This window comes from Euprymna scolopes, chromosome 23 (genome assembly GCF_053919585.1).
Source record: "Euprymna scolopes isolate OS-2025 chromosome 23, ASM5391958v1, whole genome shotgun sequence".
Classification (NCBI taxonomy): Eukaryota; Metazoa; Mollusca; class Cephalopoda; order Sepiida; family Sepiolidae; genus Euprymna; species Euprymna scolopes.
Genome location: NC_136504.1, coordinates 120,059,945 through 120,087,652, shown reverse-complemented (window position 1 = coordinate 120,087,652; position 27,708 = coordinate 120,059,945). Strand labels below are relative to the sequence as shown.

Genomic DNA, 27,708 nt, shown 5'->3' with positions numbered 1-27,708 from the left:
AAAATGGTGTTTGTATAAGGTTTTATTTTAGGTAACTATCTGAAGAATACGTGACTTAATATGCAGCAATAATATAATTTTGTAGATTTGTTAGTCGTAATAAGGAAAAATATTGTAATGGATACGTTTTGGAAGGTAATAAATGAACCATTCTGAAAGCTGATATTAAGGGCTTAGCGAATTATTATATTATATGCTCTGTAACCTAATAAAAACATTTATTGAGCTTGGACTTTTTCTAATTTTACAAAATTTATATAAAAAAGATCTTTTGACGATGAAAAAAACTATTCATTAGAAATATTTTTATAATCAATTACAATTTGTATATGCAAACTGAGTACTTTTTAAAAAATGATTAACCTATATAAATAAAGATGAAACGTTGGTGAACACATAACTTGGTTTGTTCTTTTTATTTCTCTATAACGTCGAAATACTATTTCCATTATGCATACGTAAATATATATTCATGCATACTCATACACGCATGTAGGTCTATAAACCTATGCGCAAAACATTCCATAAAACACTCGCACATATATAAATACAAATGCTTACATCGTAAGGGATCGAGGGAGAATTGGGCTACGCACATCTATATACGCGAATATGCGTACATATTTACGTACACATATATGTACATATACACACACATACACACACACACACACATATATATATATATATATATATATATATATAGCAATTGCTACTTCTTGACAGAAGGTGTACTCTATTCAGTTAGGTATTGTGCGTCCGTGTACACGTAGGTTACTTTTTAATCCAATTTTTGTCCTACATGAAAGTTCACACATATATATGCATGCATAAACATACACACATATATATCTACGCACATATATGAATTAATACTCATATATATATATATATATATATATATATATATATATATATATATATATACATAATTTTTCGACAGCCAAACAATGTCACAGCTTGCAAGAGCCATGGCAGCTAAAAAGCCAGAAGTTAAAGAGTCGAGTTTTGCCCTCATTTTTGCTCACCAGTTAAACATATGTGAACTCATGATTCGAAACCCGAGCCTCTTGCCTGCGAGACGAGTACTCTGCTAGATAAGCAACCTCGCCACACACAAGAACGTCCATTAATTAACACAGATAACAATAAATTTAGAATTCACTATTTGATAAGCTTCAAATAAGCATAGGTTGCATCTTTTGGATTTACTAGGTTGGTATCTTCTACCTTGTCCACTATTGACCATTTGGTTTCGAATTCAATATTATTTCTACGTAGTTCTCTGATCCAATTCCCTAATGCAGTTATATTCTTTTTGTTTTAATAATTATTCCATATCTCATTTACATTATTGTTTCAATCATCATTAGGTGTATTCCCCGATCTGGTTTTAAATGATGCTAGGTGGTTTCTGTATCTGCCCTTGAACGTACAATCTGTACCACCCTAATATACTATTTTACTGTTATCCATCTTAACGTCACATTTGTATACAACTTCAGAAATCAAGCAATTACCTCCGATGGGCATTCATTCTGACCGCTACAATTGCATTTACTCCCTAAATCTATTGTATCTGCTTCATTTCTATTACTATTTAGCATTGTATTGATTTTTGTTAGTGCCTATTATAGTGTTTGCGATGTTTGCCGCGATCTAAAATGATAATTTGACCGTGCGGATTACCCAATATCTCACTTGGAGCTTATTACCAAACGGATGTAAAGAACGCATAACATGGATTTTACCAAGCAAGCTGGATCTAAAAAAAACTTTCGTATCCTTTTTTCTGCAGATCCTCCTGCTACAGGACTTCTGATGAATTTATTATTTTGACTTTGACTTTCCATGTCTCACTGACTTTAGCAAATAGGGTGCATACCTTTATAAATATTTGCTAATATTTTCTCTCCTCTGATGAGATGGTAGACATCGAAACCCTATAGGTTAAGGAGATTAATTTTCTAAAGCATTCTGTGTCTTGCTTAGAATAATAAAATTCTTTGATATGAAATTCATTTCAATGAGAGTTTTTTGAAATTCATTGAATTACAATTTAATATATATATATATATATATATATATCTATATATATATATATATATATATATATATATATATATATATATATATATATTACACGAATTTTTATCCTACTTTCGTTAACATGGCCAGGTTAAAAATCCAAACAATATCTGTGTTTCGTGGCAGAAAATCAATCACTTAAATATTATATCAATCAGTAAATCTATTTTGCCTTTATCTAAGCAGAAGAATATATATATATATATATATATATATATATATATATATATATATATATATATATATATATATATATATTACACCTATTTTTGTCCTACTTTTGTTAACATGGTCAGGTGAAAAATCCGTATTTTAATTCGTCGGGATTGAGCTTCATTAGACATTATTTCTACTTGCAAAGTTGCATATTAAAATTAATGTAAAATTCTGTAGAAAGTTACTATAAATTTCAAAATATTGCTTATTAATTTCATCCGAATCCTCCGTAATTCACAAACGTACTTTGAACGTTTCCCGCCCTGTGAATTGAACTTTCACCGCCGAAGAGAGTGTAACTATTAACTGCTATTTTACTAACTTCTCTATCCACAACGCCCCCGGAGCCTTACAAGTCATACAAGATGCAGCTGAGCAAACTAAAATGTTACGTAGTCCAAAACAAAGTAAGAAAACACTCAAGCTGAGAAGAGTAGTTCGATGAATTTGTAAGTTTGCCGTTAAATACAAGAAAATAAATAAAGAAAAGATCAGATCGACATTTTTTCTTTCATAACAAAGTTTGTTTTTTTTATTATTACCGTTATAATTGTTTCGACACCATTTAGAAGTCTTTTGCAATCGTCCATCTCGACCGGTGTACACATTTCTTTTCCGACCTTATGTCGGCCGTATAAAGTTATTACTCGCCGTCGTATTTACATCTGTTTCTTTCAACTTTTCCTACCCGATCCCGTGATGCATATTTTTTTATCCTTTTTCTCTTTGTGTTCTTGCGCACATTTCTAAGATATTTTTGGTCTAAACATTTAAAATTTTACATAATATGTATTCTCATATAAAGCAAGTAATAAACAGTACATAGAGCTCGATCAAAGCATGGCTAATATTTATAGATATATGTATATTAATAGAAATTAATTGGAATTAAGAAATACGGATTCAGGAGCAATGTGGTTGTTGATTGTACTGCACTTTTTTCACCTTTATATACATAGCTAAGCTCAAAGGTTAGATTGATTGTTTTGTATATCTGACCTCTTAAATTAAGGCAATATACGATTAAATAAGAAAACTGAATATAAACCCCATTTCTAACTATGATACTTGCCTTATTTTTGTATGAATTGATTTTGCCTTAATTTTGTATGAATTAATTTTGCCTTACTTTTGTATGAATTATGTATTATTTTGCATGAATTATTTTTAGCCTTACCTTTGCATGAATTGATTTTGCCTTACTTTTGTATGAATTAATTTTGTATTACTTTTGCATGAATTTATTTTGCATTACTATTGCATGAACTGTGGTATTTTTTTTTAATATTTACATAGTCAGTTTTACATAGACATATTTTCATTTCTATTTTTTTATTCGTCCAAAAATACCAATTGAACTTAAAATTATGACGGACTTTGCAGTCAAATCTACTACACCAGCAGGTAAATAATGTACTCATTTTTATACAATATATATTTGACAAAAAAACTTCAATGATATGAATTATAATAACGTATATTTTATTCCTGAAATACGTTTAAAAAACAACATAAAACCTTAACTTGAACGTGATAAACAGGCGTATTCCCTGTTGTAGATTTCATTTTAAACTTATTCGAACAAACAAATTTTATTACTTTTAAATGTTTCAACTTTAATATATTTTTAATTTTGATAAATTTCTAGATAAAAGTATGGATTGCCTACCGAATGCTAAATATTTATGAGCTCGGTTGAGTCTATAATTACTGGAATGATTGATATCTTCCAAACCTTACAGTTTCATTTTATATCATGATTAAATCTATTTATATTTCTTTTATTCAAGATGATTTCCAATAATGCAGAGACCTATAAAAATTACTCATGCGTACCAAAGCATTTGCGACTACGTAGACATAAATCAAACCCCGGCTGTTATAAATAAAGAAGACTTCGTTCGGATACTTGACAACATTCCTCGGAAATAATAATAAATATAGTTTGGAATTCTGATATGATCAAGAATTTGGAACTAAATTATTAGAATACTACCAGCAGATAAATGTAATGCCACAGTGTTATTGAATGAGTTTCGCCAAAATTAGCAGATCTAATAGAATCATATCACCCGCTAAAATAAATAAGAACTTGACTTTGAAAACGAAACGGTATTTGTCACAGATGTTCAATGATGGAGACGACCTTATACAACCTGCAGAATATAGAGAGTAGTTAATTACTACAACAAACTGTTACGTATATATGGCCTTGTCATGGCTGAACGTGTTACTGTATAAGCTTATTAAAATACTGATATACTGATAGAATGCATTGCATCTCAGCTGATAATATAACAGAAATGATTACATAGTATGTAAAAACTACATGATTGTAGGACTTAACAGAGTTTTAAAGTAGGATTATACAAAAAGTTTTCATTAATCGGCAGCATACTCCAAACTATGATGCTCCGTAATCATCGGAGATTCAAAGATTGCTATTTCTTTTCAGCAGAGGAAAAATTGTTGGCGAAATATGTTTATGTATTTGCTGGTAGCTGCATAGGTTTAAACTTAGTGTTATGATTTGCAATCACAAAACGTAAAAAACATACTACATAAATATGTAAAACAGTTCATGTGGAAAATTTATTCAGAGTTCAGATGAAAATGTGACAAACCGTGTTGAAAGAAGTCCGGTGTTATTGAGACTAAAGATTTGCAAGTAAATTAAGCGACCTGTGTTCGCATCATTATTTGAAAAATGAAAAGCAGATCGTTATTTTTTTTAATTAAGAATGGAACAATTTATGCGACCTGAGCGATTTACCACAGATCCAGAGGTAGCGATTCAGTCGACAAGTGCTGGAAACATTCGCGGAAGACATTTACAAATTTCATCGTTGTTCATTCAGAAACACCGAGATGCCCCATCAATAAGCATGTGCCCCTAACGAACAATCTGTCTCAGACAGTCAACGTAATTATCTCAGATTGCGTTACTTATAATAAAGCAATCGATGTACTGAACGCTACATACACAAAGCCAAAAAATGAGATATTTTCTAGACACCTTATTTCGACTCGCCGACAAGAATCAGGCGAAATGTTTGACCATTTCCTTAAGAGCATTCGGAAACTGGGCAAATATTGTAACTTCTTTCCAAACACGGAATTAGACGCCCAAGAGCAACACATTTTAGACGCCTTCATTAATGGCTTATGTAACGTTCGGATAAGACAAAGTCTATTTGAGAATAAGACCCTTACACTTAGTTCACGAGCAATCCTGTAACCTCCTAAAGTGCTATATTTATATATATAAAGTGCAATAGCACTAAACCCACCTGTTACTCACGACGATAGTCCTAATAAGTTTAAAAAACAATCGATCACTGTCGCTTTAAAAAGGGAGCCTGCTATTTTATCGGCTTATCTTAACCTACATATTTCATGCTCTGCCAGATATACTCGTTGCCAGCGATGTGGAAAATTTTGTCATTTTTCAAAGTTATGCAACTTTCTTAAAACCCTATACAAAGCCAATCGTCAAAATACATCTTCAACTTTATCCGCCTTCCCTGACTCAGTTTCAAAAGTTATTGAAAAAGTGAAAATTAACGAGATATCTCCAAATGCTCTGCTCGATGCCAGGAGCTCAGAAAATGTTATCAAAGAAAACTTGGGAGAAACCAACAAATTATATTTTCCCTCCACCAGGACGGTAACAATGGCATACGCGTCATTGTCTGCACAAGTAAGTGGTTATTGTCTGGTGGACTTGCTATTTAATAACGTCTACTATAAAACCACGTAATTAACCGTAATGAAAAACGTTTATTACTAAATAATACTGGGACACGATTTTTTGCAGCAACACTCAAATTTTTCGATCTAACGCCTGCATTGAAAATGTGTGAATTGGCGATTGAAAAATGCAGTACGCATCACTTTTCGAAAACCTGACTGAAAAATGCAAACCCATGCATATAATAATATAAACTAGAAATTAATTGGAATAAAGCAGTAAGGATTCAGGAGCAATGAGGTTGTTAATTTTGAGCACTTGTTTCACAATTATATATGTAGCTTGGCTCATACAGTAGATTGATTTCTTTGAATGTCTGACTTCTTAAATTAAAACAAGATATGATTAAATAAGAAAATGAATATAAAACCCGTTTCGAAATATCATACTAGCCTTACTTTGTATGAATTAATTTTACTTTGCTTTTGCGTGAATTTATATTGCATTACTTTAATATGAATTAATTTTGCCTTACTTTTGTATGAAGAATGTTGCATTATTTTTGCGTGAATTATTTTGCCTTACTTTTTTGCATGAATTGATTTTGTATTACTTTTGCATCAATTGTGTGTTTTTTTTATATTTACATAGTAAGTTAAACAAAGACTCTGTTTCATGTTTATTTTTTAATCAGCCAAAAATACCAATTGAACCAAAAATTATTACGAGCATAGCAGCAATCCCAACTACACCAACAGGTAAATTATGTACTCGTATTTTTATATCATGTGTTTTTTACAAAAATCTTCAATTATATAAATGATAATAAAGTATATTTTATTCGTGAAATACATTTAAAAAACAACATATAACATTAACATTAACGTGATACACAGGCGTATTCCCCGTTGTAGATTCCACCGTAATCTTAAGCGAAGAAAGCAATTTTATTACTTTTCAATGTTTCAACTCTAATATATTTTTTTAATTTTGATATATTTCCTAGCTAAAAGTAGGTATTACCTACCGAATGCTAAATATTAATTCGCTATATAATATATTACAACAGAGATCTTCGTTTGATATACTTAGCGTATCTTTAATTATACTTAGTTGTATCTCTCCTGCAATTATTTCACCCGGTATATATGTCATGTAGTTTTTAAAATTGTTTTTATGAGTTCGGTTGAGTCTATAATAACTGGAATAATTGAGATCTCCCTAACATTTAAATTTCATTTTATATCAAACATGAATAATGTTTGATTTTTCTTTCATTAAACCTATTTATATATATTTTTTTAAATTTAAGATGAATTCAAATAATGCAGACACCTATAAAATTTAATTACTCATGCGTGCCAAAGCACTTTCGCCTACGTAGACATAAAGCAAACCTCTGCTTTTATAATCACAGAAGACTTCGTAGGACTTAATTACAACAGGTCTCGGAAATAATAATAAATATGGTTTGATTCTGCTATGATCAAGAATTTGAAACTAAATTATTAGAATACTACCAACAGACAAATGCAATGTTGTTGGATGAAATCCGCCAAAATTGCCGATCTAATAGAATCTGATCACTGCGCTAAAATAAAAAAGAACTTGCATTGGAAAACATAGAGGTATTTGTCACAGATTTTCAATGGTGTAAACGACATTATGCAGCTTGCAGAATACGTAGGTAAGCATTACAATGAACTGTCACGCCTTGTTATGGTTGAACGTGGTACTGCATCAGCTTATACAGATATTTGACTGTCAGAATACATTGCATCTCAACGTACAACATAACAGAAATGTTTACATTTTGTATAAGACAACTCAATTTCTGATAGGACCTGGTATATATATATATATATATATATATATATATATATATATATATATATATATATATATAGTAACGGGGTTGTAAAGTAGAAATGTACAAAACATTTTTATTATTCGGCAGAATACTCCAAAGTGTTGTGCTCCGTAATCCTCCGAGTCTCAAAGAATGCTATTTTTCTCATCAGAAAAAAATAATTGCTAGCAGAATATGACTCTGTTTTATGATGTGTGGCCACAAAATGTAAAAAACATACGATATCAATATATAAAACGGTTCATGTGAAAAGTTCATTCAGAGTTCAGATAAAAAGATGGCAAACCGTGTTGAAGGAAGTCCGGTGTAGTGGAGATTAAAGATTTGCAGGTAAATTAAGCGACCTGTGTTCGCATAAATGTTTGAAAAATGAAGCAGATCGTTATTTTTTTAATTAAGAATGGAAAATTGTATGCGACCGGAGCGATTTACCAGGGATCAAGAAAGCGATTCAGTCGACAAGTGCTGGAAACATTCGCGGAAGACATTTACAAATTTCATCGATGTTGTTCATTCAGAAACACCGGGATGTCCCATCAATAAGCGTGCGCTCCTAACGAACAACCTGTCTCAGACAGTCACCGTAATTATCTCAAATTGCGTTACCTATGATAAAGCAATCGATGTACTGAACGCTGCTTACACAAAGCACAAAAATGAGATAATTTCTAGACAGGTAAATGCGAATTGCCGACAAGCATAAACCTTTCTTAAAACCCTATAGAAAGCCACTCGTCAAAATACATCTTCAACTTTATCCGCCTTCCCTTTTCAAAAGTTATTGTAAAAGTGAAAATTAACGAGAAATCCACAAATGCTCTTCTCGATGGCAGGAGCTCAGAAAATGTTATCAAAGAAAACTTAGTAAAAACCAATAAATTGTATTTTCCCTCCCCAGTAGGGTAACAATGGCATACGCATCATTGTCTGCACAAGTAAGTCGTTATTGTCTGGTGGGCTTATTATTTAATGACGTCCACTATAAAACCACGTAATTATCCGTAATGAAAACACTTTATTACCAAATAATATGGGGACACGGTTTTTTGCGGCAATACTCGCATTTGTCGGTTCAATGCCTGCATTAAAAATGTGTAAATTGGCGACAGTAAAAATGGAGTACACGTCGCTAGTCGAAAAGCCAACTGAAAAATGCAAACCCATAGCAGTTAAACGAAGACGTTTTTCTTATAATAATATGAACTATCATTGATTCTGATATAAAAAGACTACACGAGAAGGGTATAATCACGCCTAGGAAATCATCCTATATGGCTCAGGTAGTTATAATCACTCTTGAAACCATAAACAAGAATTATTATAGATTACTGCTAAACCAAAAAAAGTGGTGTACTCATTTGGACGCCTTCCCACTATCACGGATGGATGAAATGATTGGCGAAATAGCATAATATAGTATGTTAATTACTCTGGATTGAAAGGCGCGTGCCATAAGATCGCTCTTAGACCTAAAGACAAGCAATACACAGTTTTCCAGGCGAATGGTAGACGATATCAATTTTGCAGCATTCTCTAGTCTACCATAGTCTACCATATCATTTGCGTACGTTGACAACGTCACAATGTGTGGCCATAAAAAAAGGAACACGACGAAAATCTCAGACGTTTCATGTCCGCCATCGACAAATACAACCTTCCGTTAAATGCTCGTTTATACTGTACAAATACATGTATTTAGGTATACCATAACAATTACATCGAGGGCATTGCCAGGGCCGCTGCAAGGAAGGTGGGCTCTCTCTACCGTGCTAGAAAACTACTAACATCCGAAAGTATCCTGTACCTCTATAAGGCAACCATTCGCCCATGTATGGAGTATTACTGTCATATTTGGGCTAGTGCATCGGCTACTAGTCTCTCGCTCCTAGACAAGGTTCAAAAGAGAGTCGCCAGTCTGGTAGGCCCTGAACTGGCATCTAAGCTTCATCCTCTATCCCATCGACGAAACGTTGCATCCCTCTGCCTGTTCTACAAGTATTTTAATGGCGAATGCTTACGAACTGCAAGCACTTGTGCCCCCACGACGTGAACATCCTCGACAGACCCGACAGGCTGCAAAATCCCAACCCTACACTGTAGAGATCCCTAGATGTAAAAGATCTTTCTACTCCATTAGTTTTTTCCCCCAGAACCCCTAGACTCTGGAATTCCATTCCAGGTCTCTGCTTCCCCAATTGTACTGACGTGCAGAAGTTCAAGTGCAACGATAACCGACATCTTGCTGCCAAAATCCCTACATAGTGCCCCAGTAGTTGTTCCCCCTGTTAGTAGCCCCCTACACCAAAGTGGCAATGTGCCTTGTATGGGGTGATAATGTAATAAAAAATAAATAAAAAATAAGCAATGGTTTTATGGCACCGGTCGCAGATCGATTGAACCTTTGCTCCAGATGCCAGTCACTCAATCAACTTTCCCGTCGACGTGCTTTTGACATTTTTGCTCACTACCCCCAATGGATTGCATCTTTCTCAGAAAATACATTCATTAACACAAGTTGAAACGTTTCCTGTGACTGTTAAAGATATTGCGAAATCAACAATTACAACAAAAGACCAAAATATTTCTTTGGTTGTTAAAACGGATGCGTCAGACTGTGCTATTACTTCTTCTTTGAGACAAGCTGATCGTTCTGTAGCCTTTTTTTTCACACAGCCTCTCTTAGGAAGAACCACGACACCTCGCAATGTAAAAAGAAGCCTATACTATAGTCGAGGCATCAAGAAAATGGCAGCACTACCTAATCAGACGCCACTTTAAACATATTACTGTCTAAAAATCAGCTGCTTTTATGTTCAACTTAAAACCACAAGCAAAATAAAGAATGAGAAATAGCGAGGTGGAGATTTGAGCTACCTTGTTTCTCTTTTGACATCAGCGACCGACCTGGCAAGAAGAACTTAACAATTGATACACTGTCAAGAGTATGCTGTACGACGTCAAGCGGGGACGAACTCCGATCCCTTAATAACAATCTCTGTCACCCAGGCATTACTCAAATGATGTATGATGTGAGGTGTAGGAACCTTCCTTTCTTAGTGAACATGGTAAGAATAATTACAAATTCCTGCTGAACGTGTGCTGAATTAAAGCCTCTGTTTTCATAATAAACCAAAAAATGGCGTTTAAATAAAAGCAACTGAACTTTTTAAATAACTCAATTTTGATTTTAAAGGACCGCTACAAATAAAAACAAGGTGCCGATATATATCCCCGGTTTGATTTTACCTTCCCTTGCTTAGACATATTGGCTACTGCTATTATACAATGCCTCTGCTCACCATTCGTCGTCTTTGGAGTCCCTGCTTATATACATTCGGACCAAGGGACTTCTTTCATACCAAGCAACTTCGACAATTTCTACAGGCACGAAGAGTAGCTATAAGCCGGACAACTCCCTACAACCGTAAAGTTAGCGACAAACAAGAAAGAATATAACGGTATTATTTGAAAACCAGTTCAATTGGCTGTATCAAATAACAGATGTTAGATTGACAATTAAGAACATCTCTTTCCTGTCGCATAAAACGCCATTCGATCCCTATTGTGTATCGCTATGAATGCCATCTCACACGAAAGGTTTTTACTTCTTCAGCGACGGAGTTCGGCAGGAGCTTCGCTTCCATCGGCTCTGTCGCCCCAGACCTGTGTTTCCGAGAAAACATTCACGTTACACTAAGAACGATTACTTGGTTGATAGAGGTAGAGCTCATAGAGTTGAACCACCAGTACGCAGTAGTACATGCAGATGGTATAGTGTCTCATCTGTCCCTCGAACCTAGCACCTGCCGGAGACGTACCAGGGCCGTGGACATCCCCTAAGGACAGACCAACTTCCCCAGACATTGAAGCTTCTCCGGAAGCTCATGACATTGAAATTGCTTCTGACATGTCGTCTAATGGCATTATTTCCGTTACCTGAATCCCTGACAGATGAAGGACTAGCACCGAAAAAAAAATATGTTCATCCAGAGATTACTCTGACGTGGAACGACCTGCTCCTCTGAGAAAAAAAAACATTTCGGGAGAGCCGGCAGACACGGCTACCACTGAAGAAATTCCCTGTTTGAAGACTTCGACCACGAATCATGACTGCCGAGGCCGCCACTCCGGCCACTCGGAGGGATCTAGACATTTAAGGGACTTTCTTCTCTATCGGTGAGAAATTTGGTGAGGGAGTATGTTATTAATATGGATTATCTCCTCTTTGATAATCCAAGCCATAAAATCTGTGCATTTCCGCTTGTTAAGTACACGAGTATTAAGATTATTATTTTGAAAAATAGATTATTAGACGGAATCTCCTGTCCTGTTTTTATTAAAACCAAACGATATTTCCCTTTTAAATAAACTGAAATAGAATTAATTAGCTGCAGAGTTTAAAGTTTTTGTATGTAATCATTAAGGATTTTATATATTTAATGGAAAAAGAATGTCCATTTCTATTTGTTTCTTCAAATATTCGCTTTAGCTTAATGTAAAGTCTTTAGAAGCAAAGTTTTTTCCGCGCAATTATATACTGTCGTCCCGAGATACGCCGACTTCCTTCCTACTGGCTGTGTTTTTTCTTTTTTTATATACACCTACAGGACCTTTATCGTCCTACGCAAAAAAGGGATAGACCAACCGAATATTGTGATTCTGGCGCCATGGTGATGGGCTTAAACTAACTCAGACACCGTCTAGACTGCAGCAAGTGTTGCGATGAAGCTGTTTTCAATATTACTCCTGTAAAAAAAGTTTAGACTCGCGTGGTGACGTCGTCGAATTTCGGTTCGTTCGTCACACTAAGCTTCAAATGTATCAGGACCAGTATGAAATACAACGTTCCATTGAGGAAGCAAAGCCGGTAGTTCGAAATGTAAAATTTCGTTCGACTAAGGATACAAGAAAATCCTCAATTTTTGGCTAGAATACCGAGGTATTCGATCACCGAAACGTTCGACAACGAAGGTATCACTATATATATATATATATATATATATATATATATATATATATATATATATGTATATATGCATATATATATGTATGTATATATATGTATATGTATATATATGTATATGCATATATATATAACTACTTAATTTACTCACATAAAATTAATATACGAAAGTATAGATTTATGCGTAAACTTTAAGTATTTACTTCAAAAGTGCTCAATACATAGGAAGAGCTAGTTAGTAAGTTATAAAATATATATGTATGTATATCACTTTCCCCTTTTTTCTGTTTTATGGACCCGTTATATTAAAGTTTTTAGAATAGCTTGAGTTACCTTAAAATTAATACTTTTTTTTAGATGCCCAGTTGCTTGCTTACTAATCTGGATGATAAGAAGAGGTCGGGTAAAACTAAAATATGTAAACAGTTAAATAAAGCATCTGTTCCTTATCCTGATGCTTTTGAATCGTTTAAAATCTACCATAGTATATTTATAAAGGAAATGCAAAACTATATTAGTAATGTATAAAATGTATTACATAAACAACAATTTAAAAACTAAAAAATGTATATATTTATAAATATTTTAACCTTTATATATTTTTAGTTTTAAATAAATAAGAATGTAAATATATAAAATATTAATCATAGTAGGGGATGATAAGTAGTCAAATGGATTAATCCTGATATTATTATCATTTTGAATTTAGAAACTGATAAAACTCACAGGTAAGCAATTCATTTGTATAACATGAGTAGACTAGACAAATCGATTGAGAATATTTGCGAAAGAAAACTCGAATTACAAGATATATTACGTAGGAATGACCCCCTTAGATTTCCAAACGACCACAAAAGTACGTTCAAAAATATAAAAAATCACCGAATGAAAACAAGTCTAGCAAACAAATACTGAGAACTCAAAGAAAGTGGACGTTCGCCAGTAGTCAAATGGAAAATAGTAAGACAAGCAAACATCTGTAAAGACCTAGATGGTCAATGTAGATCATGCCTTCATGAAAAATTTGCAATCCTATAATTTAAAGAACCCCAACATCTCTTAAACTGTAGGAGAGAAATAGCGAACAACTGTGTTCACAGGATAAACATTATTCTAGGATAGTGATACAAAATATTTTTTCAAATTAACAAAAACAATATAAATAAATAAACTAAATTAACACATACATAAATTATCATATATGAATATATATAAACTAACATAATAATAATAATAATAATAATTATTATTATTATTATTATTATTATTATTATTATTATTATTATTATTATTATAAACACACACACATTTGACTACTTCTAGGTATTCAATAGGTCAAGTCACCAGATATCTACGCTTCCCGCTAAAAAGGCACACACAAAGGAAGGGGTGAACCCAAGGTCAACTGGGGCTTTGCCTGTAAGTGTCTGCCAATTTGATTATTAGGAAGGCTGAGGTGGAAACTAGAAAGCTGATTGGCTAACTAAAAACCCGATAGACTGTGCGTATATAAAAACGTGAGACAACCACAACTCTTCGCATAAACCTGACGAATCCGAGCGTGAACAAAACCTGAAATATTCTGTGTAGCTTAATTCCCATATATGTATATTTTAACTTTATATATATATATATATATATATATATATATATATATATATATATATATATATATATATATATATGTGTGAAATCAAATAAAATAAAACAAAAATATATATTGTTATATATTTTTAAAAATTCCTTTTTTTTTCTTGTGGTGTCTTTTAATAACTCCTGCTGACTAGTTGACCTCTTTTTTACCCTATATTTTTAGCGCCTTTTAACGGCATCTTGTCTGGGTCATTTTGACATTGTTTTTTCTATTTTCTATTTAATTCTATCATCGTTCAATTTTTCTCTTCTTCTTCACCCATTTCTCTTAATTACGCCTTGCCTTGGCAGCTGAGTCTAACGCATATCTTATTTTCCTTTTAATTATATTATTGGAATTCTCTCCCCTTTTCTCTTGTACCTATTTGTAAATTATTCCACGGATTTCGGCCTCTTGGATTATTTTGGACCATCTTCCAATTACGCGATTCCCTTGGATTTTACTTGTTCGAATGGAAATTTAACTAACTTTCTTGGATTCTGCCTTTTTGGATTTTACCGTCATTGGATACTTTACCTTTCACCAGACTATCCATTCACATGAAATCACTTTTTTCTTCACCCTTTTCCCTCTGCTACACTTTTTGTTATCAAGTAAGATCTTTGACTTACTTGTAGTTTCATCAAAAACTTTTGCAAGCAAAATCCAATCCCGTATTTTGCTAAATTCTACCCTCTGATTAGAAGGAACGTGTTAAGATTAAGATGGTTTAAGGACTATCAACTTATTTAGTGTTTCCTTTTCAAATTAAATATGTTTTAACTCTTGTTCAAAGTGTTTTAACATGTTTTTTTAACTATGTGCTCTTATATATATATATGTGTGTGTGTGTGTGTGTGCGTGCGCGTGTGTGTGTGTGTGCGTGCGCGCGCGCGCGCGTGTGTGTGTGTGTGTGTGTGTGTGTGTGTGTGTGTGTGTGTGTGTGTGTGTGATATCCGTTTGGGAGTAGGGGTTTATTTTATTGTCATGGAGACGTTTCTAACTCAACCGGTGTGAACAAAATGATATTCAAACTTTAGGCATCAATGATAACGCGATCGTTAGCTGGGGCAAGTTACGTGATTTTCTTGCGAACGGTAGCAGCTCCACTGGTATTCAAAAATGATAAGATACACATTTTGGTGTGGACCTCTTCCGCGTGGGTGATGTCCAGTTTAGCTCACCACTTCTTGGGGTCGTTCTAGTGTGATGTCTGCTTGGAGTCGATTTCTGGCTGTGTTGTTATCTTTGGCGGTAACTAATGACACGCAACATAGATTTATAGAAAACGACTTTGACTACTTTATAGTACAATATTATATATTAATAATAAAAATAATGATGCGATTCGTGTGTAAAAGAGTGCGTTGTTTTACGTTCTAAAATGATGCCATTAAAAGGGTGCGTTGTTATTATGTTTTTATTAGTATTATTTCTATGACTGTCATTATTATAATTCTTATTATTAACTCTTATTATTATTTATTTATTTTCATTATTATAACTATCATTATCTTTTTATTATAGTATCACTAAGATTTGTAGCAGAAACAAATAGAACTTTTTCTTGTGCGTCAGTGTCTCCCCTGACTGTGCGATATGGCACATACTGACCAATCAGAGGCATAACGCAGGGTTCTTCTTTACTCCTTAAGGAACTATAACTGCTTCCGTCCCGAGCGAGAAAAACTCTAGCCCTTTTTCCAGCGAGACGTCAAAGAGAGTGGACCTGTTTCCTCACACACACACACACACTCTCTCTCTCTCTCTCTCTCTCTCTCTCTCTCTCTCTCTCTCTCTCTCTCTCTCTCTCTCTGCCTACACCGGTATCTACAATTCCCACTTGGGATTAACTACCGGGCAAAGGCAGACGAGTTCTACCCTAGCTATATCTAAATGGCATCATGCCCTTGCTTCAATAAACCTTTTCCTTGCAAGTTTTACGAAGTCGTTTGTTCGTTTATTCAGTAGCTTGTGTTAAAATATTTATTTTATTAGAGAGTGCCCGAAAAGCATTAGCTCAACTCTCTCAAAATTTTTGCATTAATATTTTTGATATATAAAGCGTTATAATAAATAAACAATTAATCCCTAAAATAATTAGTTATCTCCCTTTGATCAATAAAATGTTTTGTTTTTTCTTTCATTTCTATTTAAACTTCAAAATATGTAGTTATCTCCCTTGTTAATTCAATAAATTTTGAATTAGAAATTTTGGCGTTCCACCAATAAAAACTAATCAATCGTACATTAGAACAGCGATGTAAAGTAACATAAACGATAAGTAATTATTCTAATTAGAAAACAAAATATAACAGAATTCCAGAAGATAGACTTACCCAAACTGAAACAGATTTTATAATGGATATAAAAAGATATATATATATATATATATATATATATATGTGTGTGTGTGTGTGTGTGTGTGTGTGTGTGTGTGTGTGTGTGTGTGTGTGCGTAATTAGTTTTTTCTTTTTTAAAATCTTATTTATAATTTTCTATTTTAATATATGTTTCAAGGAGAGGTCACTCTCATGAAATATATTTTTATTACTAGAGTTACTTTCATTACATCTTTTTCTTTACCTATATTATACGTTTTCTTGTTTCCTTTATTTATTTAATTGTTTCTTTCTTTTCTATTTGATTTATTTTTAATTATATTTTTCCAGTTTTTTAATTATATTCTTACATTCCATTTCGTAGTTTTATTAATCTTAACATTATTCTTACATTGTCGATTGATGTATGTTTTCCTTTTTTGTTACTTGCTCTGTTCATGTTGTTGTTTGTTTAATTTGGTCTAATGCGTGAAATTAAGTATCGATTTATGTGCAGACATCAGTGATTTACATCTTGGCGTATGTTTAATAATTTTTCTTCTGATATTAGTATATGGTATGCTTCGGGTATACAAAGGTTGCATCTTTTGGATTTGCTTAGTTTATATTTTTTCAACAACATAAACGGATATATAGAGCGAGTAACATAAAAAAAACAAAAAATAGATGAATCGACCATGTTTTCTATTTACTAAATTTTAGTTAAGGTTTTCTCTTTTCATCCTTATATAGTTAAATTCTCTTTTATAATTTAAAACTTTAGAGACATCGTCTTATGCAAGTGCTGAGTCTATATCTATTTAACAATTTTAGTTAAGTTTGTTTTCCCCCGTCACCTTATAAAAATGAATTCTCTTTTGTAATTATAAACGTTTTAGAAGTCGGATTATGTAGGTGCTAAGTCTGCGATAGGTTAAAGTTAGTTTTTTTCCGGGAATTTGAGCTGCCTTCTTCATTTTTATTTTTACATTTTTTTTTTTTATTCTAGACTATATATATATATATATATATATATATATATATATATATATATATATATATATATAGCGATTAAGTTACACTGAATATTCCGCGTTTCATCCACTCTAGGCCTCTTCAGGGCTCTTCAGATAAGCCGGAAGAGTCCTAGAGTGGATAAAACGCGGAATATTATGTGTAGCTTAATCGTCATATATATTTTATAAATTACTAACTAGCTCTACCTACGTATTGAGCACTTTTGAAGTAAATACTTAAAGTTTACGCATAAATCTATACTTTCGTATATTAAATTTGTGTGAGTAAATGAAGTAGTTATATATATATATTTATTTATATACATACATAGATACATATATATATATACATATATATGCATAGATATATATGCATACATATATATATATACATATATATATATACATGTACATATACATAAATATGCGTATAAATACGTACGTATGTATATATATATATACATTGAATCATGGTTATATGCACTTCTTTCAAGTAAATTCGAAATAATGTAATTGATACTTGATATTCGAAATATTATGATAATTATTTTATTACGATTATTTCTATTAATTTAGTAGTTATCACTAATATTACTAATATTATTATTACTATTTAATATTATTACTAGTTTGCAGTCCATATTATTGCATGAACGGTGAGTAAATCTAGTAGTTATATATATATATATATATATATATATATATATATATATATACAGTTGTGCCCGATATTATTCATACCCCCCTTGAAAATTGAGTTTATTAGGTGTAACTTTTGTAAGAATTTATTGTTTACGTCCATATTGATACATATTCTTAATAAACCTCTTCTGATCATTTTCGTCATTTTAAAATCTCGGGATACTTGTAATAAAAGAAATATACAGCTATTTATAAAATCTGCAATGTTCAAAAATAATCATACCCCCTTATTTTTTCAGTATTAATCGAGTTTCTGACTGTTTGTTTTCTGTTTGATTCTTATTTTGAATGCTTTTATACAACCTTTGATTAATTTCATTTCGTTTTTTGCATTTTTCAGAAATTAAAATGATATCAACTGAGAACCAATAAAAGAATAAAAATTATTAGAATGGGGAAGAAAAAAGAGCTTAGTAATGATCTTAGGACTAAAATAAATAGAATTGTGAATTCACATAAGGATGGTTTAAGTTACAAGTCAATTTTCAAGAAATTTGAGGTCCCTACAGCAACAGTACAGAGCATCATCCAAAAATTCCAGAGCCACCACACAACAAACAACTTGATTGGTAGAGGAAGAAAAAGGAAACTGTCTGCTAGAGCCACCAGGAATATTGTAAGAAGTGTTAATGCAAATCCAACCACCACTAATAAGGACATTTTAGAAAATCTGGAGTCTTCTGGCATAAAAATATCAAGGCAAACATTGCAAAGGACTCTGCATGAAAATGGTCTGAAAGGAAGAAGACCAAGAATGACTCCATTGCACACCGGAAAACACCTTGCAGCACGTCTAAAGTTTGCTAGGACCCATGTGAATTCTCCAGAGTCCGTTTTCTCAAGTATTTTGTGGACTGACGAAACAAAAATTGAATTGTTTGGCCATATGGATGCTTCTTACGTTTGAAGGAAGAAAGGAGAAGCTTACAACCCAAAGAACACCATACCCACGGTGAAACATGGTGGTGGTAGCCTAATGTTTTGGGGCTCCTTTTCGGCTAGTGGTCCAGGTAGTTTGGTCAAGATAGATGGAACCATGAAGAAGGAGCAATATTTGGAGATACTCAAGAAAAACATTAGACAGGATGCGGAGAAGCTCCATTTAGGACCAAACTGGGTCCTTCAACAGGATAATGATCCAAAACATACTGCCAAAATAGTCAAGAAATGGTTTGAGGATAATCAAATTAATGTTTTGAAATGGCCTAGCCAGAGTCCCGACCTGAACCCTATCGAAAACCTCTGGCACATATTGAAAACTGAGGTTAAAAAGCGGAAACCTAGAAATTTTAGGGATTTGGAGAACTACTGCATTGAAGAATGGTCAAAAATCAGTGTTGATGCTTGTAAAAACCTTGTTGATAAATATCCAAAACGGTTACAGGCAGTTATTAAGAATAAAGGGCATGCTATTGACTATTAGTAAGAGAGGTATGAATAATTTTGAACTAGTGCCATTATTGTTTTTCTTTGTATAATGTTTCAAACTTGCATAATTTATTTATTTGTTGAGTTTAAATTAAATGCTTATGCTTGATTTATTGTTTGAAATCCCTTTAATATTGTCTACCTTCTGGTTTGAGCAATATTCTTATAGAAATCTCAAAGATCCGAGGGGTATGAATAATATCGGGCACAAGTGTATATATATATAGACAGAGAGAGAGAGAGAGAGAGAGAGAGAGAAATAAACAGGAACAAACCGTATTATGTGTTCATCAACGGTTCGTCTTTATTTCGAGACTTCCTCTGGAATACTATTTCCATATTTCTCATCATATATATATATATATATATATATATATATATATATATATATATATATATATATATATATATATATATATATATATTTCTACAGGGTGGCACGATAAAATTGTAGCCTTAGAAAAAGACGGCATGATTCAATTTCCCTTCGATGAAAACTGGTTTTCCTGTTTTGTTGCAGACCATCCACTAGATGTCTTTTTTGTACAAATCCCAAGAGCGATAGGCGCCTTCTCTCATGTCTGAAAGTTACACAATGTTTACGAGCGAGATCGGAGATACACCGCTGTACAATCTATGCTCTCTACCGATATAAGTGATTACAACCGTGCCACCATCGAAATGCATCGCTGGATTGCCATGGATAACAGGGACATGCCTAGGGTGAAGAAAACACATTTTGCGGTCACGATTATCGATTTTAGTGTACTATTAAATGAGGACCACATAATACATACTCACATCTTTGAAAGTCAACACCAAAGAAAACTGGATGTGGTAAAAAGTGGGTTGATTCGCTGATGCAATCAGATAGCTTCTGGCCGACCCTGGGTGTGGCAGCAGGAATCAGTGACTATCCACCAGTCCAAAGAAACCGGGGTTGACTTCATAAACACTGCTACGACTTTGTACTCTTTTCTCGCTCCCCCTCCTCTTTAAATCTGAACCGATCATGATCAAATTTACAGGGTAATGATTTCAGACCTAGGGATCGTGAACACTATTTTTAAGGTATAGATCAAATGTGAAGCTCGTAACAACTATACAAATAAAGGTTTATAACGAGTAATTTGTTTTCCTGGATTAAAAATGTGTACATACATATGTGGACAAGTTGATAGTTTCAATTTGCCGGCATATTTTTTACTAGTTTTTACACACAATTTAATAGCTGGAAGTTGTTTAATTATAAATGTTTTTATCTATCTGTTGATAGCTCAAACGATAGGGAACGCTGGTTGGCTGTTACATGTATAGATTCAGTTCTAGCTGATGGTCCCAAATAGATGTTTTTCATCATTTGAAATAAGTACTATATAGAAGTACAATCTAATAAGCAATAGATAATTGGTTTTGTAATAATAACTAATAAATAATAAATTAAAGCATACTTAATCGTATTGTATGACTGAGTAAACTAAATAATGAAAAGGTCAAGATGTCATAAGCACTCTTTAGAAAAAAAAGTCTTAATATTAAAAAAGAAAGTAGAATTAACTACTCTTGAATATTTCAGCTAACCGTCAAAAAATAGTTAAAATACGAGATTGAGAAAACATAGTCAAGTTAAGAGTTGTCTCCCTTCATCGGTAAATCCTTATTGCAATTCATTGTTGTTTTATTGAAAAGCTAATTTTGATTAAAAACCTTTTTAAAAGTTCTCATCAAAATCTACTTTAAAATCTTTTTTATGATATTATCATTAAAGTTATACTTTCTGCTAACCCTAACCCTAGCCCTAACCCTAACCCTAACCCTAATCCTAGCCCTAACCCTAACCTAACCCTAACCCTAGACCTAACCCTAACCCTAGCCCTAACCCTAACCCTAGCCCTAACCCTAACCCTAACCCTGTGTAATGACGGTTTATGTTTTTGTCATATTTTTTCAAAACTTTATTTCACATAAATAAAAATTTGTTCATATTTTTTACTGTCTTTGTAGGGTTGTGAAAAAAAAAATAACGTAAAACTCAATTTAAAAAAGCCGGAAAATCGAAGTTCTACAACATTTTATTGATTTCGTTTTAATTATAATGTCTTTTTAGAGATATAAAATGTATGAACGGAATAAATTATGAATATTATTTAAATAAAGATTATTGCATATTTAATTTTCTCGCAGATCGTTATTCCTGATTTATTATCTTGGCAAGAAAGTTCATGGGGAAATTATAATTTTGATCTCAAATAGTGTATTTTAAAAAAAAGTGTTCCTTATTATATCTTTACTTTATATATCAGTTTTAAGAAGCGTTTCTTTTCTATCTAACGGTTTAAATTTTAATCGTTTTAAATCAATTGTGTTTTCTTTTCAGAATGTTAAACACAAGATGGAAAAAAGCAAATTCGCACAATTTTCTTATTTCAGATCAAACTAGGACGAACAGCTGCTGAAACAGCTAGCGAGATCAGGAACCACTACTGAACACAGTACAATGGTGGTTAAAGAAATTTCGTGGCGGCGTCGAGAATATTGACGATGATAAGCGTAGTGGTCGGCCATCTGATGTTGACAGCAATTAATTAAAAGTCCTAGTTGAAGACAATCCACGCACAACTGTTCAGGAATTTTCTTTTAAATTAGACATAAGGTATACGACGATTTCCACCCACTTTAGAGATTGGAAAGACGAAAATGAATTGAGCGACAACCAAAATAATCGACATTTTCAAGGGTCATATTCTCTTCTTTTACGCATTAAGAACGACCCGCTGCGGGCTTACGATAATAGCGGGTTCTTTACGGCAACTGACGACACTCAGCTCAGTAGTGAGAAACCGAGGAAACTTCCTGACACTTCTCTGAAGTCAGAGTTGCACTAAAAGAAAGTCATACTTAATATTTAATGGTCTGCGACCGGCCTATCCATTACAGTCTTTTGAATGCAAGCGAAACCGTGTCGGTGGAGAAGTACTGTAAAAAATGGATAAAATACACGAGAAACTTCGACAACACCCAGAATTAGTCAACAGAAAAGGCACCATTCTTCTCTGCGATAATGCCTGACCGCACGTTGCTTAACTGGCTTTGCAGAAGTTGACCGGGTTAGGCTAAGAAACTCTGCCTCATCCTCCATACTCTCCAGAGCCTTCACACCCCGACTCGATACTCTTCTGCATGAGAAAAGCTTAAAAAACCTAAGCGATATTAAAAAAGCCTTCAGTGACTTCATCGCCACCAGAACGAAAGATTTTGACGTTATTATGATAAATATATTTGTTTTGCGTTGGCAAAAGTGTGTGGATTCTGACCCGGCTTATTTCGATCAATGTTTTTTATTGTTTTAGCCAAGATACCTATATATCTATAAAAGTGAAAGTGTGTGTGTGTGTGTGTCTGTCTGTGTACACTTCCCTACGCAATAACTCTTTCAATTTTCAGTTTACAGACTCGAAATTTGATATGCAGGGTACTGAGATTTGGGCAAACCGTTGCAATCAGTTTTCGGCCAGAGATTTGGCTGCCAAGGGGTCAAAATTCAACGGTTTGACCTTTGAGAACTCTACCAAACTCCTACGTCAATTTTGGGTATAAACAATTGAAATTTTAGATATATGTTCCTTGGATATGGACCTAACTTACCTTGATTTGAGCCTAAAACAATAAATTTTAAGGGTCAAATAAAAAAATGACCTCTGCAGCCTCTACCAAATTACTTAGACAATTTCTTGTCTAAACATTTGAAATTTTATATAAACGGTATTCAGAGATAGGGCAAACTTTTTAATTGGTTTGGGTAAAAAAAATATGAGCTTCCAATATATAAATGTATGTATGTATGTTTCCATGTATGCTTAAAACTTTCAACAGAGGCGACGGATTTTCACAAGATCAGTATCGTTTTGAATCTCGACCCTTCAGACGACAAATACCGAAAAATTTGCTAAAAACATTAATTTCTTCACCATCAACTGGGTACTTTTCAACAGGAAGGGGTTGCTTTTTTCGCCGATATTTTCGAAAGTCATCCTCTCTTTTCGATTGTCTAGCCTTAATTTAAATCTACGTCACTTCCGGCTTACCGGTGGTCGTAAGAGCAAATACGTCACGTTATTTTCCTCCTTGGTGGTACAGGTTCGTGCCTGCCTTCCTAATAGCACTTTTTTTTGCTCACCACACAACGCCTGGCACCTATGCTAGTATTCATCTGAATTTTAAACTTAAAAACTACAAGTACTTATCTCTCAACCTGATACATATTAAATATTAGATGAAGTTAATAAGAATATATATTTAACCAAGCCACCTATCAAGGTACACATATCTCCACACGGTTAATAGGAACAATGAAATATATCAAATAAACATGAGGAATAAAATGTTCTGCTGTGGGGACTCACCCATGAACAAGAAATGAACAATTTCGAGCTGTATAAGTAACCAATCTCTTGGTTGCCTGGGCACATCTTGGCGCTATGTGTAACGACTTATGCTATTTGTATATTCTGTTTTCCTTTTTTACCGTGTCAGTGTTTTCATTTAGTAATGCTTTCGGATCACAACTCTGAAATAGAACTTCGTTATACAGTATAGGATGATAAAGGTGTCGCCCTAAATAAAAGTTAAAAATTTTTTTTTTTTTTGAACTATAGTTTTATTTTAAAATTTGGGTACTCGTGCACTTATTGATCCGTGCTGAAATAATAACGTTATTATTTAAAAAGTCATTCTTTACATGGGGGGGTATCCTTATTCTGTACTTTAACCTTACAATTGAATAAAAAAGACTATCATAAAACTTTAACTAAACTTTGATATACGATTAAACAAAACTGCGCGGATCAGTAAGTGCATTAGCACTAAAATTTTATTGAAACATCAATTCAGGTTAATTAATTTTGTAAGCGCTGACAATTGTCCTGTTGTCATAAGTTCGGTCGCTAGAGAGCATGAGTTGTACAGCGACGCATATCCGATCTCGTTCGTTTGGGATTCTGTAACTTTAAGGTATAATAGAACGCTCGTGTCGCTTTAGGGATTTGTACATAACTGGTGAACTATTAGATGGTCAGAGGCAAAAAAAAAGAGAAAAAAATGTTATCAAACGGAAAAGGAATCAAGTTGTGTTTTCTAAAGCGACATCTTAATCATGCCAACCTGTATCATCATATCAGTAAAGACGGAAGGGTATACAAAAAACCATGATATTTCTGTTGCATATTGGGATACCAAATCAACATATATTAGGTTGGTGCAAAAACAATATCGTTTTCTCACATCTGTTAGTTTTATATATTATTTCTGAATTAATTCACTGGTATATATATATATATATATATATATATATATATATATATATATATATATATATATATATATATATATATATATACACTTCGGAATAGTTTTTATTTAACAATCAGTGGTTATGTAAACGTGAAATTGTAGGTTTACAAAATATTACTGGCAGTAATATGCTATAAGTTATCCCATCTAAACAAGAATTGCTCGATATTCAAGATAGAGCAAATAAATTAAATTGTAATTCAATGAATTTCAAAAAACTCTCATTGAAATGAAATGACTTGGTTGAGTTTCATATCAAAGAATTTTTATTATTCTAAGCAAGACAAAGAATGTTTTAGAAAGTTTATCTCCTTAACCTATAGGGTTTCGATGTCTACCATCCCATCAGAGGAGTGAAAATATTAGCAAATAGTTATAAAGGTATGCACCCTATTTGCTAGCAAATAGGGTGCATACATTTATAACAAATATTAGCAAATAGTTATAAAGGTATGCACCCTATTTGCTAGCAACTATGCTTATAACTATTTGCTAATATTTTCACTCCTCTGATGAGATGGTAGACATCGAAACCCTATAGGTTAAGGAGATAAACTTTCTAAAACATTCTTTGTCTTGCTTAGAATAATAAAAATTCTTTGATATGAAACTCAACCAAGTCATTTCATTTCAATGAGAGTTTTTTGAAATTCATTGAATTACAATTTAATATATATATATATATATATATATATATATATATATATATATATACATACATATATATGTATATATATATATATGCAAATTTGCCGATATCTGGATGCGATATACATGCATGTAAGCAAAGATATTATTCGCCATAAACCATCCTTGGTGCATGCATATTATTTCCTGAGAATTTCAGTGCTTTGTGACTAGTAGTTTAATCGTTTACCTGTTAGATATTTACACACACATATAAGTTTACTGTTTTATTTATATAGAATATTGATGAATGAGTCCCATGTGAAATTACCACAGGCCCCGCCAGTATATCACAGGGTCCTTATTCAGTATTCGTAAACGAAATGTCCATCAGCAATATATTACATATGCAAAATGCTGTTGCGGAATTTTCACAGGTTCCACTAATATGAAAATTACATTTTATATTTGGTTTACAAGAAAAACACGTTTTCAAGAAAACTTTAAAGACAAAAATATGAAAACATGTATAAAGGAACATTAAAAATTTTGGTTTCTATCTCGACCAAGTGTTATATTGTGGAGTGGCCCCAAGGTTGGGAAATCGTAGTAGTGCGTAGGACTCCCTGGCTGTGGTACATAGCAGTTTTAATTACGTCGGTCGTCCGTGGGTTCACTTGTTTACTAAGCGGTTGTCATGACAACGAGTTAAGACTAGTGAGTTATCTCACCTTAGACTGGCACTTTTTGCATATCTTGCCTCTCGTCAATTGTCAAAAATGTCATAACAACGTTGAACCTGAAAACAAAGCGGTTGACAACTTAGAACGATCAGCTGTAACTTAAAAATATGCATTAAAAGACGTAAGTCACAATTGCGTTTGTTTTTGTATAAAATTATATTTTACAATATATTTACAATTTAAAACAGTTCGTCTTTTTTTTTCTTTTGGTAATTTTGAAGTTCACCGCGATGGTAACAGTGTTCTCACAGTGTTCTGAGGAGGGAAATGACGTTTCAACGATCCGGTCTTCAGCAACACGTGCTGTCTCTTGTTTCTCCTCTCTCTGCTAGCTCTCTGCTTCTTCTCGTTAGATTCACCGTTTTTATTGGCATTTTGTCGCTTTGTTTTTCCTATCCACGCGTTCTGTCAATCAGCTGATCGATAATAGAACATGCGTTCTTTAGTCACGTTTTGACAATTTCTTTGCCGGTTCCTGACCTCAGATGATCATCCGATTTTATCGTTAGCTGGCCGACACGTGAATTTACCACTCATGCTAATATCTGTACTTCCAGAGCTTACGAGGAATGTCACGTTTCTTTGTTTTGTAAACAAAAAATCGTCGTCCGATTTCTCTGTTTATGACGTAAGCCCTTTCTCTTTTCAACTGGTGGACAATCGATTATTCGATGCCCACTCTTTTAAATCATTTATTAAAGAAGTTTTTTTTCGTTTCAGTTATTTATGATGGTTCCAGCCATCCATTACATAACACCCCTCCATTAACCATTTTTTTTCAATCGTCTATCGGTCCATCGATATTTCCAATAATGTTTTTAATGTCACAATTTTTTTTTCATCCTTTTTTCTGTTTTTTTTTCCTTTTTACTTAGAACAAAAAATAAAAATAAACAGCAACACGAAAAGCATAAGATCTTCTTCGGTATAAGTGCATCGGCCGCACTTAATAGCAAAATATACGCTGCAAATTTACCAATTTTACCGAAGTGGTCGATTTGTCCAATATTCTCCACTACCTCGGCTCTTTAATTAATATGACTAATTAACTAAATACGAGT

At 33.1% G+C, this 27,708-nt stretch overlaps 1 protein-coding gene across 4 annotated transcripts in view; it reads left to right on the top strand.

Moving 5' to 3' along the window:
* The window catches only part of LOC145246170 (uncharacterized), a 73,212-nt gene extending 48,648 nt beyond the window's left edge, over positions 1–24,564 (top strand). For 3 of the 4 annotated variants that reach the window (XM_080108043.1, XM_080108042.1, XM_080108041.1), the window contains 3 exons: positions 3,688–3,708; positions 6,690–6,753; positions 21,933–22,105. In XM_080108043.1, the coding sequence (XP_079964169.1) occupies positions 3,688–3,708; positions 6,690–6,729 (61 nt within the window). In that variant the 3' untranslated portion in view covers positions 6,730–6,753; positions 21,933–22,105. Of the gene's footprint in view, positions 1–3,687; positions 3,709–6,689; positions 6,754–21,932; positions 22,106–22,358 lie in introns of those variants that run through there. The other variant, XM_080108040.1, reaches the window with a different exon arrangement.
* Positions 24,565–27,708: the final 3,144 nt, after the last annotated feature.